Source organism: Gorilla gorilla, chromosome 4 (genome assembly GCF_029281585.2).
Source record: "Gorilla gorilla gorilla isolate KB3781 chromosome 4, NHGRI_mGorGor1-v2.1_pri, whole genome shotgun sequence".
In the NCBI taxonomy this organism is placed as follows: Eukaryota; Metazoa; Chordata; class Mammalia; order Primates; family Hominidae; genus Gorilla; species Gorilla gorilla.
In genome coordinates this window covers 27700495-27715112 of record NC_073228.2, presented here as the reverse complement: position 1 = coordinate 27715112, position 14618 = coordinate 27700495, and the positions used below count along the sequence as shown (strand labels likewise).

At 46.6% G+C, this 14618-nt stretch overlaps 1 protein-coding gene across 1 annotated transcript; it reads right to left on the bottom strand.

The window, feature by feature from the left end:
• Positions 1-11599: 11599 nt before the first annotated feature.
• On the bottom strand, positions 11600-11992 carry LOC101141118 (large ribosomal subunit protein eL31-like). Its single transcript, XM_055386881.1, has one exon. The coding sequence runs from the start codon at positions 11972-11974 to the stop codon at positions 11600-11602; it is 375 nt and encodes a 124-aa protein (XP_055242856.1). The 5' UTR covers positions 11975-11992.
• Positions 11993-14618: the final 2626 nt, after the last annotated feature.

Sequence of the window (14618 nt, the reverse complement as noted above, 5' to 3'; positions counted from 1 at the left end):
GCCCGGACTTTCTGTGCTGGTTAAAAGCCCTTCCAACTCCCTGACCCACTGGCCCTAGCCCCACAGGTGTCCTCAATATTGATCTCACTCTTGACTCCATCCAGCCACCCAGTCCTGTGGATTTCATGCCTCTCACAGCTGTGGGATATTCCCCTCGGCCTCCCTCCTGGGGCGGTTGCGTAGCTGGTTCTCTAGTCTCGCTGTGTCCAGGCCCGACTGGGCACAGCAACCCCCCGAGACAGCCCCCATGAGCTCTTTCTGATCACGATGATGAAAAGATTGTAATGGTGACTGCCAGTTATGTACCCAGAACCTACTGAGTGTCTACCATATTGCTTAGGTTCTTTCATTTAATTTCCAAAAGCCTACAGGGTAGCTTCTGTGGGTCCCACTTTACTGATGAGGCAACTTGCCCAAGGTTGGTCAAGGTCACTGAGCTGGTAAACAGTGAAATGCATTTGAACTCAGGACCATGGGACTCCGAAGTTTGTGTTCTTTTCACTTTACTGGTTTCCTTCACTGGCTTCCCATTGCCCAACAGCTGAGTTTCTGAAACTGTGCCCTGGGGACATCTTATAAGATGTTAACAATACATTTTCTTTTTCTTTTTTTTGGAGACAGGGTCTCTGTCACCCAGGCTGGAGTCCAGTGTCATGTCACGATCACAGCTCACTGCAGCCTCAACCTCCTGGACTCAAACAATCCTCCCACCTCAGCCTCCCGAGTCACTGGGACCACAGGAGTGCACCACCACACCCGACTAATTTATTTTTATTTTTTGTAGAGATCGAGTTTTGCTTGTTGCCCAGGCTGGTCTCAAACTCTCGGGCTAAAGTGATCCTCCTGCCTGAGTCTCTCAAAGTGCTGGGATTACAGGCATTAGCCACTGTACCTGGCCATAAATTTTCCTTAAACAACAAAGTGTGTGGTGGTGGGCATGGGAGGCCTGTGGTTAAATCCATGTGGGACTAGCTCCCTGTGCTGCCCCCTCTTGGAGAATTCCTGGCATATTAGTATAGTAAAGGCTTTGATGCATCTGCAATTAAAGAACAAAACCAAAACCCTTTAACCCAGAGTTTTCCAAGGGCGCTTTGCCACGGAAGCCTTTTGCACAGAGCATCTGTCAGTCTGAAGGACTGGTGTTCCTCGGCACACAGTCTAGGAACCGCTGGGCTTCCGGCTCAAGTTGCAGGCCCTTGGCCCAGTTGGTTCACAGGCCCCTGTGCAGCTTCTCTGGTTTCACCTCCTCTTGTGCCCTGGGTCAAATTTCTGTTCTGGTCATAGCTCACTGCTCACAATTCCTCCAGCCAGAGAGGGTGTTCATGCCTCCATGAGGGTCTTCCTCTGCCTGGCATTCTGTTTCCGCCCTCCTTCCTCTATGTGCTTTCAGGAATGTACTAGCTGGAATGTCCCCTGCTCAGAAGCATTTTCCCAAGCCTTTTTTTTTTGAGATGGAATCTCGCTCTGTCACCCAGGCTTGAGTGCAGTGGCGTAATCTCGGCTTACTGCAACCTCCGCCTCCCAGATTGAAGTGATTCTCAATCTTCAGCCTCCCAAGTAGCTGGGACTACAGGCTCACTCCACCACACCTAGCTAATTTTGTTTTTTTTTTGTAATTATAGTAGTGATGGGGTTTCACCATGTTGGCCAGGCTGGTCTTGAACTCTTGGCCTCAAGTGATCCTCCTGCCTTGGCCTCCCAAAGTGCTGGTATTACAGATGTGAGCCACCGTGCCCGGCCTGCATTTTCCCAAGCCTTCTAACCAGAGCTAATCACCTCCCCCATGATTGCACCATCCATGTACCTAGCACTTACTTTTAGTACAGCTTGTCTCTCTGTGTATATTGAATAATATTTATTTATTTATTTGTTAGTTTTTTTGTTTTTTTTTGTTTTTGTTTTTGAGATGGAGTCTTGCTCTGTCGCCCAGGCTGGAGTGCAGTGGCACCATCTCGGCTCACTGCAAGCTCCGCCTCCCAGGTTCACGCCATTCTCCTGCCTCAGCCTCCTGAGTAGCTGGGACTACAGGCGGCCGCCACCACGCCCAGCTAATTTTTTCTATTTTTAGTAGAGACAGGGTTTCACCGTGTTAGCTAGGATGGTCTCGATCTCCTGACCTCGTGATCCACCTGCCTTGGCCTCCCAAAGTGTTGGGATTACAGGCGTGAGCCACCGCACCCGGCTTGAATAATATTTATTTTTATGTGGCTTCTTCTATTGCAGACCACGAACTTCTTCTTTTTTTTTTGAGACAGAGTCTCTGTTGCCCAGGGTGGAGTGCAATGGCACGATGTCAGCTCTCAGCTCACTGCAACCTCCAACACCAGGGTTCAAGCAATTCTCCCTGCCTCAGCCTCCCAAGTAGCTGGGATTACAGGCGCATGCCACCACGCCCAGCTAATTTCTTGTATTTTTAATAGATATGGGGTTTTGCCATGTTGGCCAGGCTTGTCTCGAACTTCTCACCTCAGGTGATCTGCCCACCTTGGCCTCCCAAAGTACTGGGATTACAGGCATGAGCCACCATGCCCGGCTGACTGTGAACTTCTTAAAGGGTAGACTGTCTTCTTTATTTCAGAATCTTCAACACCAAGCACAGGGGCCTGATATGCAACAGATATTTGCCAGCTCAACTTCCTATTGTATTTTAGTGTATTTTCTTAATGTATATATGTATATATTTGTCTATAATTCATGACAGGTGCATTGGCTTGTGCCTATAATCCCAGCACTTTGGGAGTCTGAGGCCAGACCATCGCTTGAGGCCAGGAATTTGAGATTAGCCTGGGTAACATAGTGAGACCTCGTCTCTACATAAAAAAAAAATTATATCAGCCAGGTGTGGTGGTGCATGTCTATAGTCCCAGCTACTCAGGAGGCTGAGACAGGAGGATCACTTGAGCCCAAGAGTTTGAGGCTGCAGTGAGCTATGAGCTCCCAGGCTGGAGTGCTATGCCATTGCACTCCAGCCTGGGTGACAGAGGGAGAACCTGTCTCTGAAAAAGAAAAAATAAAAGTAATTCATGCCCATTGTGGGATGTTAAAAAAAATAAGAAGAAAAATCCATAATTCTGGAGGGATCAGGCAACTGATTTTCCACCTGGTGTTAACATAAGAACTGGCCAGGCGCCGTGTTACATGCCTGTAATCACAGCACTTTGGGAGGCCGAGTCAGGAGGATCACTTGAAGCCAGGAGTTCAAGACCAGCCTGGGCAACATGGCAAAACCCAGTCTGTACTAAAAAATACAAAAATTAGCCGGGTGTGGTGGTGCATGCCTATAATCCCAGCTACTCAGGAGGCTGAGGCATGAGAATCACTTGAACCCAGGAGGCAGAGGTTGCAGTCAGCTAAGATCATGCCACTGCACTCCAGCCTGGGCGACAGAATGAGACCTTGTCTCAAAAAAAAAAAAAGAAAGAAAAAAGAAAAAAAGAATTACCTGGATGAGCTTGTTAAAAATAGAAATGCTCACACTGCGCCTGGGCCACCCAGCTGCTGTCTCAGTGTGTGTGTGTGTGTGTGTGTGTGTGTATGTGTGTGTATACATGTGTGCGTACATGTGTCTAATGAAATTCCAGCTGATTCTAAAACTCATCCATCCCTGTACCTAGCACTTACTTTTAGTACAACATCATCCATCATTAAGGGTCTGGTGATTCAAATATTTTTGTACTACAAACAAAGTTGTGATAAATATCTTTGTACGTAACTATTTGCCTCTGGGTCTATTTATTGCCTTAGAATAGATTCCTAGAAGTGGAGTTACTGAGCCAAAGGGCAGGCAGGTTTTCAAGGCTCCCGGGACAAATCATCAATTACTCTGCAGAAAGACTGCGCCACTTCCCTCTCCCACCGGAGCCTCTGAGGGTGCTTGTCTCATCAAACCCCCACAATTATGGCCACTTTCGACAAGAAAGAATACGGGAATAGTTGCTATTAAATGTGAAAGAAAAATTGCCTAGCTGGGTGGTTTTTAAAGAGAGGCATTTAGCAAGCTTTTGAAGACTAATTACTGTTTAATCATCCTAGGAACACACAGGCTCATTATTTTCTTTTTGCAGAGACTGAGAATTGCAATGCATGGTTGGTAATTTTGCCAATGCTGTAAACACCCCATCACTTCATTTTCCTAGAAAAGCTTTGCTCTCTCTATGTGTGAAGGATGAAGCCTGTGCGTTTCGTTCTCCCCAGACACTCAGCTAACGGGCAGGTCCTCTCAGCTGACAGCATCTCACCCGAGATACACCTACAGTGTGGGCAGGGGACTGGCTGCCCACCGCGCAGAATGTTGCCCGAAGCTCAATGTTCTTAGCTGTCATATTTCATGTTTTCACCCTTTCCTCCTCCATCCATCTCTGGCAAGCAAGGGCACCCCGGCAGAGTTTCTTGAAGTTTGCCTGGACAGCTCATTCCTGCCTTAGAATGGAAAAGGCCGCCGGGCGCGGTGGCTCACGCCTGTAATCCCAGCACTTTGGGAGGCTGAAGCGGGCGGATCACGAGGTCAGGAGATCGAGACCATCCTGGCTAACATGGTGAAATCCCATCTCTACTAAAAATACAAAAAATTAGCCGGGCGTGGTGGCGGGTGCCTGTAGTCCCAGCTACTCAGGAGGCTGAGGCAGGAGAATGGCGTGAACCCGGGAGGCAGAGGTTGCAGTGAGCTGAGATCGTGCCACTGCACTCCAGCCTGGGTGACAGAGCAAGACTCCGTCTAAAAAAAAAAAAAAAAAAGGAATGGAAAAGGCCATTATTCCTTCCCCTGTGCTCCAGGATCTACAGTGTAGCTGGGAAAGAGAAGTTTCCAGGAGGGAAGACTGCCATGACCAAGTCCAAAGGAGGACAACGTTCATTCAAATGTTCAATATGCTTATCTTCTGACCCACAGCTACCGTTCTGGAAATCGATCCTAGAGAATACTTAGACATGTGCATAATGCTATTTGCAAGGACTTTCCCTACTGTTAGAAAACAAACAAACAAACAAAAACCTATTAACAGGCAACTGGTTAAATAAATGAGGGTCCTTTCATACTGTGGGATACCAGGCAGTTAAAAATAATGAGGCGAAACACCCAAAACGATAAGACAGACCTGTATAGACAATAAGTAAATATCTGCTGTTAAATGAGAATAGCAGGCGGAGGAAAAATATCCCTGTACAAAACAATCCTGTTTATGTAAAAGGAAATAATTTATTCAATCAATATTCACTGAGGACCTACTACATGCCAGATACTGTGGATAAAAAGGCAAGCCACACAGAGCCCCTGCCCTCATGGAACACACATAGCCAGGGTGGATAAATAAATAGAAAAAAGACGGAGGCTGGGCACAGTGGCTCATGCCTGTAATCCCACGACTTTGGGAGGCCGAGGTGGGTGGATCACCTGAGGTCAAGAGTTCGAGACCAGCCTGGCCAACATGGCGAAACCCCCGTCACTACTAAAAATACAAAAAATTAGCCGGGCGTGGTGGTGGGCGCCTGTAATTCCAGCTACTCAGGAGGCTGAGGCAGGAGAACAGCTTGAACCCGAGAGGTGGAGATTGCAGTGAGCTGAGACCATGCCGTTGCACTCCAGCCTGGGCAACAATAGTGAAACTCCATCTAAAAAAAAAAAAAAGAAAGGAAACACACACCACACACACACACACACACACACACGGAAACTCACCATTCAACATTCCTTTGATTCCTGAAGAACTTTGGTATTAAAGAGTTTCCCATGAAAGGTCTGGACAGTCTTAGAGAGGCCATGCTTAGTAGTGATTCTTGACCCTGGCTAAACATTAGAATCACCTGGGCAGCTTTAAAAACCTCCCAGTGTCCAAATTCACCCCAGACCAATTAAATGAGAATGTTTGAGGATGGGACCCAGGCATCAGCTTTTTAAAGATCTCCAGGTGATTCTAATATGCAGCTAACATTTGTAAACATCTGCTCTAAGTTGTTGGATAGCAGGGGGAAGTGGGCTAGTTGTGAAACCTCCGTCAACTAGCTGTGTGATCATGGGCAAGTTGCTTGACCTCTCTGAACTTTATTTTCCCTGCTCTAAAATGGGGTCATACCTTCTTCACATGATAGAATGAGGCTTATTGAGAACATTATCAGAAAGAGCTCAGTCAATTGTAAAGCATGATATAAATATAAGATAATATTTTATTCTCTGACTTGGTTATCAGCTCAGAAGTAATAGGTGGAGCTGGGGGTCAGGCAGAGCAATGTTGAGTTAATGGTTAACAGAGAGAAAATAAAAGAAGCTGATTGGCTGGAATAGGAACGGCAGAGAGAAGATCAAAGGGCCCGCTAAACCATTTGCACTAAGGCAGGATCTACCCCTGTAGGATTCCAGGGTGATGCTAATGCCTGAGATTACATCTTCATCTTATTCCTAAAGCTCTGTTATTTTCTGTCTTTTTTTTTGAGACAGAGTCTTGCTCTGTCGCCCAGGCTGGAGTGCAGTGGTGCAATCTTAGCTTGTAGCAATCTCCACCTCCTGGGTTCAAGCTATTCTTGTGCCTCAGCCTTCTGAGTTGCTGGAATTATAGGCGTGCACCACCATGCTCAACTAATTTTTGTAATTTTAGTAGAGACAGGGTTTCAGCATGTTGGCCAGGCTGGTCTTGAACTCCTGGCCTCAAGCGATCCACCTGCCTCGGCCTCCCAAAGTGCTGAGCCACTAAGCCGGGCCAAGCTCTGTTATTTTCTCACTGGGTACTGCCAGTATGAAGAGCCAGAGATGGCAACTGTCTGGGTGAGAGGTCTGACCAGATGGGAAGGAGCTGAAGAGATTCTTCAGGCTCTGCTGGGAAGCTTTCAACCAGACAGGGTCCCTTCCCTGGAGTCACCTTCACCAGCAACTTAAAGAATGGGAAATTCTCCTGGGCTTGTACACATGGGCCTGTCAGGCCAGGCTGCTGGCCCTGGAGACTTTGTGAGGGGCTAAGCCTGCCCTGGTGAGGAGGCCAAGGGGGCTGTGAGCCTGGGCTTTCCCTGCCCTTCCTTAACAAAGACCATCACCCTCCCACCCTCTGAGTAAGGAGGTCAACACACAATTGTGCAGCAGCAAGCAGAGTGGAAATGCTTCTGTCTGACTCAGTCTACCTCCAGCTGAGTGCCCTCAACTCCTCTACTCAGACTTTCCCTTTCAACCCACCAACCCTTCATCCTTCCATAGTGTGCTCAGTAATGGATGTTGAGTGACTGAGAAAGTCCTAACTTGCAATGAGCTCCATTCACTGATAGATCTTGACATTTCATGATGACAGTTTTTTTTTTTTTTTTTGAGACAGGGTCTCACTCTGTTACCCAGGTTGGAGTGCAGTGACACGATCTTGGCTCACTGCAACCTCCATCTCCCAGGCTCAAGTGATCCTCCCACCTCAGCCTCCCAAGTAGCTGGGACCACAGGCACCTACCACCATGCCCAGCTAATTTTTGTATTTTTCGTAGAGACAAAGTTTTGCCATGTTGCCCAGGCTGGTCTCAAACTCCTGAGCTCAAGCAATCCACCCACCTCGGCCTCCCAAAGTGCTGGGATTACAGGTGTAAGCCACCTTTTTTTTTTTTTTCTTAAAAAAAAAAAATCTTTTGCTGGGCACGGTGGCTCACGCCTGTAATCCCAGCACTTTGGGAGTCCGAGGCGGGTGAATCACCTGAAGTCGGGAGTTTGAGACCAGCCTGGTCAACATGGTGAAACCTCGTCTCTACTAAAAATACAAAAATTAGCCAGGCTTGGTGGATCAAGCCTGTAATCCTAGCTACTCGGGAGGCTGAGGCAGGGGAACCATTTGAACCCAGGAGGCGGAGGTTGCAGTGAGCCGAAATCGTGCCACTGCACTCCAGCCTGTGTGACAGTGCGAGACTCCTTCTCAAAAAAAAAAAAAAAAGAAAAAAAATTATATATTTTTTGAGACAGGGTCTTGAACTCCTGGGCTCAGTGATTGTCCTGCCTCAGCCTCCCAAGCATCTGGGATTACAGGCAAATGCCAGCACACCTGGCCCTTTCTTTTTTTAAACAGGTGTCTGATTTCCCACCTCCATTCCTTCCACAGCCCAGAGAGGTAGGACGTCATCTCTTCAGTTTTCTATCTACTCACAGGTTTGATCTTTAACCTCTCAAGAACAATAAACCAGAGAAACAGAGATAAGCGTTGAGTTGGGATTCAAGTTTACTTCAGCTGTTTCTGCCTGATCCACATATCCTAGGGCTCCTTCTTAAGTAGTTCCTTGCAACTTAAAGTGTATCCAAAAGTGATACTCCCTTCTTTTTTTTTGAGACTGAGTCTTGCTCTGTCGCCCAGGCTGGAGTGCAGTGGTGTGATCTCAGCTCACTGCAACCTCCGCCTCCTGGGTTCAAGCGATTCTCATGCCTCAGCCTCTCGAGTAGCTGGGATTACAGATGCCCACCACCATACTCTGCGAATTTTTGTATTTTTAGTAGAGATGGGGTTTCACCATGTTGGCCAGGCTGGTCTCCAACTCCTGACCTTAGGTAATCCGCCTGCCTCAGCCTCCCAAAGTGTTGGGATCACAGGCGTGAGCCACTGTGCCCACCTCCTTTTTTTAATTTTGAAAATTTCAAGCTTTCAGAAAAGTTACAAGAAATAGTACAATGAACACTTGTATATCCTTCACCTAGATTCATTTGTTGCTAGCATTTTGCCCATTTGCTTTCTCTCCTCCTCTGTGTTTGTACACACACACACACACACAAACATTTTTTAAAAATTATTTTAATTTTTGGCCGGGTGTGGTGGCTCATGGCTATAATTCCAACACTTTGGGAGCCCGAGGTAGGCAGATCACTTGAGGCCAGGAGTTCGAGACCAGCCTGGGCAGCCTGGGCGAAACCCCGTCTCTATAAAAAATACAAAAAGTAGCCAGGCATGGTGGTATGTGCCTGTGGTCCCGCTACTCAGGAGGCTGAGGTGGGAGTATCACTTGAGCCAGGGAGGTTGAAATTGCAGTGAGCCAAGATGTCACCACTGTGCTCCAGCCTGGGCAACAGAGTGAGATCCTGTCTCAAAAAAATTATTCTGGCCAGCCACGATGGCTCACGCCTATAATCCCAGCATTTTGGGAGGCCGAGGCAGGTGGATCACTTGAGGTCAGGAGTTCAAGACCAGCCTGACCAACACGGTGAAACCCCGTCTCTACTAAAAATACAAATTTAGCCAGGCATGGTGGTGCGCGCCTGTAATCCCAGCTACTCGGGAGGCTGAGGCAGGAGAATTGCTTGAACCCAGGAGGCGGAGGTTGCAGTGAGCTGAGAACATACCACTGCACTCCAGCCTGGGCGACAGAGTGAGACTTCCTCTCAAAAAAAAAAAAAATTATTTCAATGTTTGCTAAATATTTTGAAAGTTAGTTGCAGGCATCATATTTCTAATATTACTTCACCATGTATCCCCTAAGAATGAGGACATTCTATATAATCATGCTTGAGAAATTTAACATTAGGCTAAGCACAGTGGCTCATGCCTGTAATCCCAGCACTTTGGGAGGCTGAGGCAGGTGGATCACTTGAACCCAGGAGTTTGAGACCAGCCTGGGCAATATGGCGAAATTTTGTCTCTACAAGACTTACAAAAAATTAGCCAGACATGGTGACGCACACGTGTGGTCCCAGCTACTCGGAGGCTGAGGTGGAAAGATTGCTTGAGCCCAGGAGGTTGAGGCTGCGGTGAGCCACGATCATGCCACTGCACTCCAGCCTGGATGACAGAGCAAGACACTGTTTCAAAAAAAAAGAAAGAAAGAAATTTAACATTAATACTATATTGTGATATATATTCCATATTCAATTTTCCCAACTGGCCCAATTATGTACTTGACTAGCTTTTTTTTTTTTTTTTTTTTTTTTTTTTTTTTTGAGATGGAGTCTCGCTCTGTTGCCCAGGCTAGAGTGCAGTGGCGCAATCTTGGCTCACTGCAATCTCTGCCTCCTGGGTTCAAGCAATTCTCCTGCCTTAGCCTCCCGAGTAGCTGGGATTACAGGCACCTGTCACCATGCCCGGCTAATTTTTGTATTTTTAGTAGAGACGGGGTTTCACCATGTTGGTCAGACTGGTCTCAAACTCCTGACCTCAGGTGATCCACCCACCTTGGCCTCCCAAAGTGCTGGGATTACAGACATGAGCCACCGTGCCTGCCCTTGAATAGCTTTTTGAACAGATTGCATTTAGCGGTTCAGACCCTTTGGCCTCTTTTAATCTAGAGCAGTTTTTCAGACCATTTTGATCTTTTCTGACATGGATATTTTTGAAAAGTCCAAGCCAGTTGTGTTAAAACTATAATTACTTTATGCTATTTGAATTCTACACGTGATCTTGGTCCTAGTGATGTAAATTTTATCTATGCTGCCACCAGGTGGCGCACTTGGTAGGTCCTGGTCCTCAAAAACCCTTGTGAAAGGGCAACTTAAGGCAAGCAAACTCGTTTTGTCTCAATCAACTAAGGCTGTTATTTGGTAAAGCATATGATGTTGGCAGTGCCCATATATTTATAAAGGCACGTGGTGTCTTTTCCATAATCTGGGGATCTTGCTAATTAGGATTATAGTTTGGTAGACCTGTAATGGGTCCCAAGACTCTACCTTTCTTTTTTTTTTTTTTTTTTTTTGAGACAGGGTCTCACTCTGCCACCCAGGCTGGAGTGCTGTGGCGTGATCACGGCTGACTGCAGCCTCAAACTCCTGCGCTCAAGCGATCCTCCCACCTCAGCCTCCCAAAGTGCTGGTATTACAGGCATGAGCCATTGTCCTGGCCAAGGTTCTGCATTTCTAACAATGGCCAAGTGATTGTGATGCTGCTGATTTGAAGAGCATGCTTTGAGTAGCAGGGATTTAGAACAAGCCTATGAAGAACTATAATCTATTTACAATTAGTGGCTTCTGTTCTTAAGACAAAATCTCACTCTGTTGCCCAGGCTGGAGTGCAGTGGAGCCATCACGGCTCACTGCAGCCTTGACCCCTGAGGCTCAGGTGATCCTCCTGCTTCAGCCTTCTGAGTAGCTGGGATCACAAGCATGCACCACTACACCTGGCTAATTTAAAACATTTTTTTGGAGACAGGATCTCTGTATGTTCCCCAGGCTGGTCTCGAACTCCTGGGCTCAAGGGATCCTCCCATCTTGCCCTCCCAAAGCGCCTCGACCTCCCAAAGTGCTGGGATTACAGGCATTAGCCATCATGCCTGGCCACTATTTTATATATATATATATATATATTTAAACAATTTTGGTCCCCACAGTGGCTCATGTCTGTAATCCCAGCGCTTTGGGAGGTCAAGGCGGACAGATCACTTGAGGTCAGGAGTTTGAGGCCAGCCTGGCCAACGTGGCGAAACTCCATCTGTACTAAAAATACCAAAATTAGCTGGGCATGGTGGTGCATGCCTGCAGTCCCAGCTACCAGGGAGGCTGAGGTAGGAGAATTGCTTGAACCCGGGAGGTGGGGGTTGCAGTGAGCCGAAATCACGCCACTGTGGTCCAGCCTGGGTGACAGAGCAAGATTCTATCCCACCGTCCCAAAAAACAAACAAACAAACAAAAAAGAACAATTTTATAACTTTATTTGGTATATTTGATGATTAGCAGTTAGTTCACATTCACACCGACTGTAGATTTTTTTAAAGTGGTAACAGGTACGTAGGCAACCAAAGTATAGAGCTTGTTTGGTAAATCTTTATCTTCATTACATTTTCTGGACAACCGAACATGGATACAGTATGAGACGTTGCTTATTCCTTTGGCCCAGACAGCTTTGTTGAGCCTGGTATCAAAGTGTGCATCTGGAGTTCCCATCTCCTTCAGGGCAAATTTCCAGAGCTCTTTGAGTGCCTGAGGGGCACGCTTCTTGAAGCCCACTCCATGAATGCACTTATGAATGTTGATGGGGTATTCTTGGGTCACCATCTCGTTGATGGCGGAATGACCCTTCTTCTTCTCATCACCCTTCTTTGCAGGAGCCATTCTGCCGGGCCCAAGTTGGAAAGGAAACTGGCCACTATTCTTACATCATAATCAGTAGTAAAGCTAGTCTCATCTTCCACTACTTCCCCTATTCCTCCCTCCCTCTACTCCAGCCCCTTGGCCTTGCTTCTTTCCCAGAGGGCCTCGACCCTAGCTTTCCCTTCTGCCTCGCATGCCATTCCCCTAGATATCCTTCTGCTTGACTAATTTCCTTGTCTCCTGCAAGTTCTTAGCTCAAACCTTTCTTTTTTGTTTGTGTTTTGTTTTTGAAACAGGGTCTTGCTCTGTCACCCAGGCTGGCATACAGTGGCGTGATCATGGCTCACTATAGCCTCGACCTCCTGGGCTCAATTGATCCTCCCAAGCCTCCATAGTAGCTGGGACTACAGGCATGCATCACCATGCCCAGCTAATTTTTGTATTTTTTGTGGAGACGGGGTTTTGCCATGTTGCCCAGGCTGGTTTCAAACTCCTGAGCTTAAGCGATCCACCCACCTTGGCCTGTCAAAGTGAAAATTCACTTTCTTGATGAGGCTCACCCAGACCTCCTTATTAAACACTGCTGCCTCCCCCACCCCCTCACACCCTCCCTTAACTTGCTTGATTCTTTGTTTCCTCCAGCTTTCTCCACCTTCTCACATATCATATAATCTACCTCCTGCGTTTATTGTTTATTTTTGTCTCCCCCTGCTAGAATCTAACTTCCATGAGGGAAGGGATCTTTGTCTGTCTGTTGTCTTCACTGATATTTTCTGAGCACTTAGAACAGTGTCTGCACATAGTAGGTGCATATGAAATATTTGCTGAATGAATGAAGCTTAAAAGGACCTTCAAGATAAGAGTCCAATCCTCTCATTTCATTGATGAAGAAAGGAGCCCTAGGTCTCTGGGCAAGACGAAGATTTGCCCAGGGTCACATAGACTGTGGGAATACTCTTCTTATTCTTCTAAATGAATACAATCTAAAAGCTGGACTGGTTTCTATCAGTTAATTTTCTAAGCTCTAATTTTATTTTATTTTTAAATTTGTGTTAGGTATTTTCCCCAAAGGATCTGAAGCAGTGGACAAGATGAGAGGTAATATAGAATGGAACAGTTAGGAGTCCAAATGGAAGAGATATCATCTAAAGGAAGAGGGAGTCAGCCTAACAGGCACTAGATCGTAGTTAATTACTCTAATGGGGGCAGAATTTGGCTCTGAGTCCTCTGGCAGCTGAGGTTAAACGGGAAGCACGTGGGACTCCATAACGTTGCTTGTCTGAGCTAAGGAAGACTGAGTGCTCCTCAGGGACTCACATCCAGGAGGAACCTGGTCCTGGAGAACCCTGTGTAATATCCCTTTGGCCTCACACTGGACAATGTTTACCAAAAAAACCCAAAGTCATGGTTGAAGAACATTGTCGTTTTATCTGCAAAGACTAAGGGTATAATATTAAATCACATTATAGGCTGGGCATGGTGGCTCATGCCTGTAATCTCAGCATTTTGGGAGGCCAAGGCAGGTGGATCACTTGAGGCCAGGAATTCGAGACCAGCCTGGCCAACATGGTGAAACCCTGTCTCTGCTAAAATTACAAAAATTAGCCAGGCCTGGTGGCATGAGTCTGTGATCCCAGCTACCTGGGAGGCTGAGGCATGAGAATCGCTTGAACCCAGGAGGTGGACATTGCAATGAGCCAAGATCACACCACTGAACTCTAGCCTGGGTGACAGAACGAGATCCTGTCTCAAAACAAACAAACAAAAAAACAAAACAAACAAACAAACAGAAAAACACATGATAGTTCTTATGGTTCAGGTGAATGATGTTGTGATGATCCAACTGAAAATGAAGATGAAAACTAAAGAATCTAGAATAAACATGTCTAGGAATATCTTCTGTAATTATCCACCAAAGTCTCAAATCTTTGATAAACATTAAACCACAGGCAACTCATGGTTTGGATTTGTTGAATACATCAACAAATGTTTATTGAGTTTCTACTATAAACCTTCTCCTCTTTCCTTTGCTGACTCTCTGCCTGGAACTCCCCAGGCCCAGCTATCTCTAAGGCAGAGGGGAAGAGCACAGAGACCAGAGGGGAAGCCAGCTCTGTTTCTTCAAGTTACATAAAGTCTTTTTTGTGTTTCTGAGATAGAGTCTCACTCTGTCACCCAGGCTGGAGTGCAGTGGCGTCTCTCGGCTCACTGCAACCTCCGCCTCCCGGGTTCAAGCGATTCTCCCCCCTCAGCCTCCTGAGTAGCCGGGATTACAGGCATGCACCACGACGCCCGGCTAATTTTTGTATTTTTAGTAGAGATGGGGTTTTGCCATGTTGGCCAAGCTGGTCTCAAACTCCTGACCTCAAGTGATCTGCCCGCCTCGGTCTCCCAAAGTGCTGGGATTACAGGCGTGAGCCACCGTGCCTGGCCAAGTTGCATAAAGTCTTTGCCAGAGTTTATCATTAAACTCTGACTGCACATCCAGCAAATTCACCTTTTCTGGCCACTAGGAAGTTGTCCTCCACTACAGAGCAGGGACAATTACTGACTTCTGCTGAAGCCTTTCAAAAACCTAGTTCTTTTACAGAGCCTCAGAACATCCTATGAATATTAACTAATATATTTTAATAAATGTCAATACAATTTTTCTTTTAGACCCCTT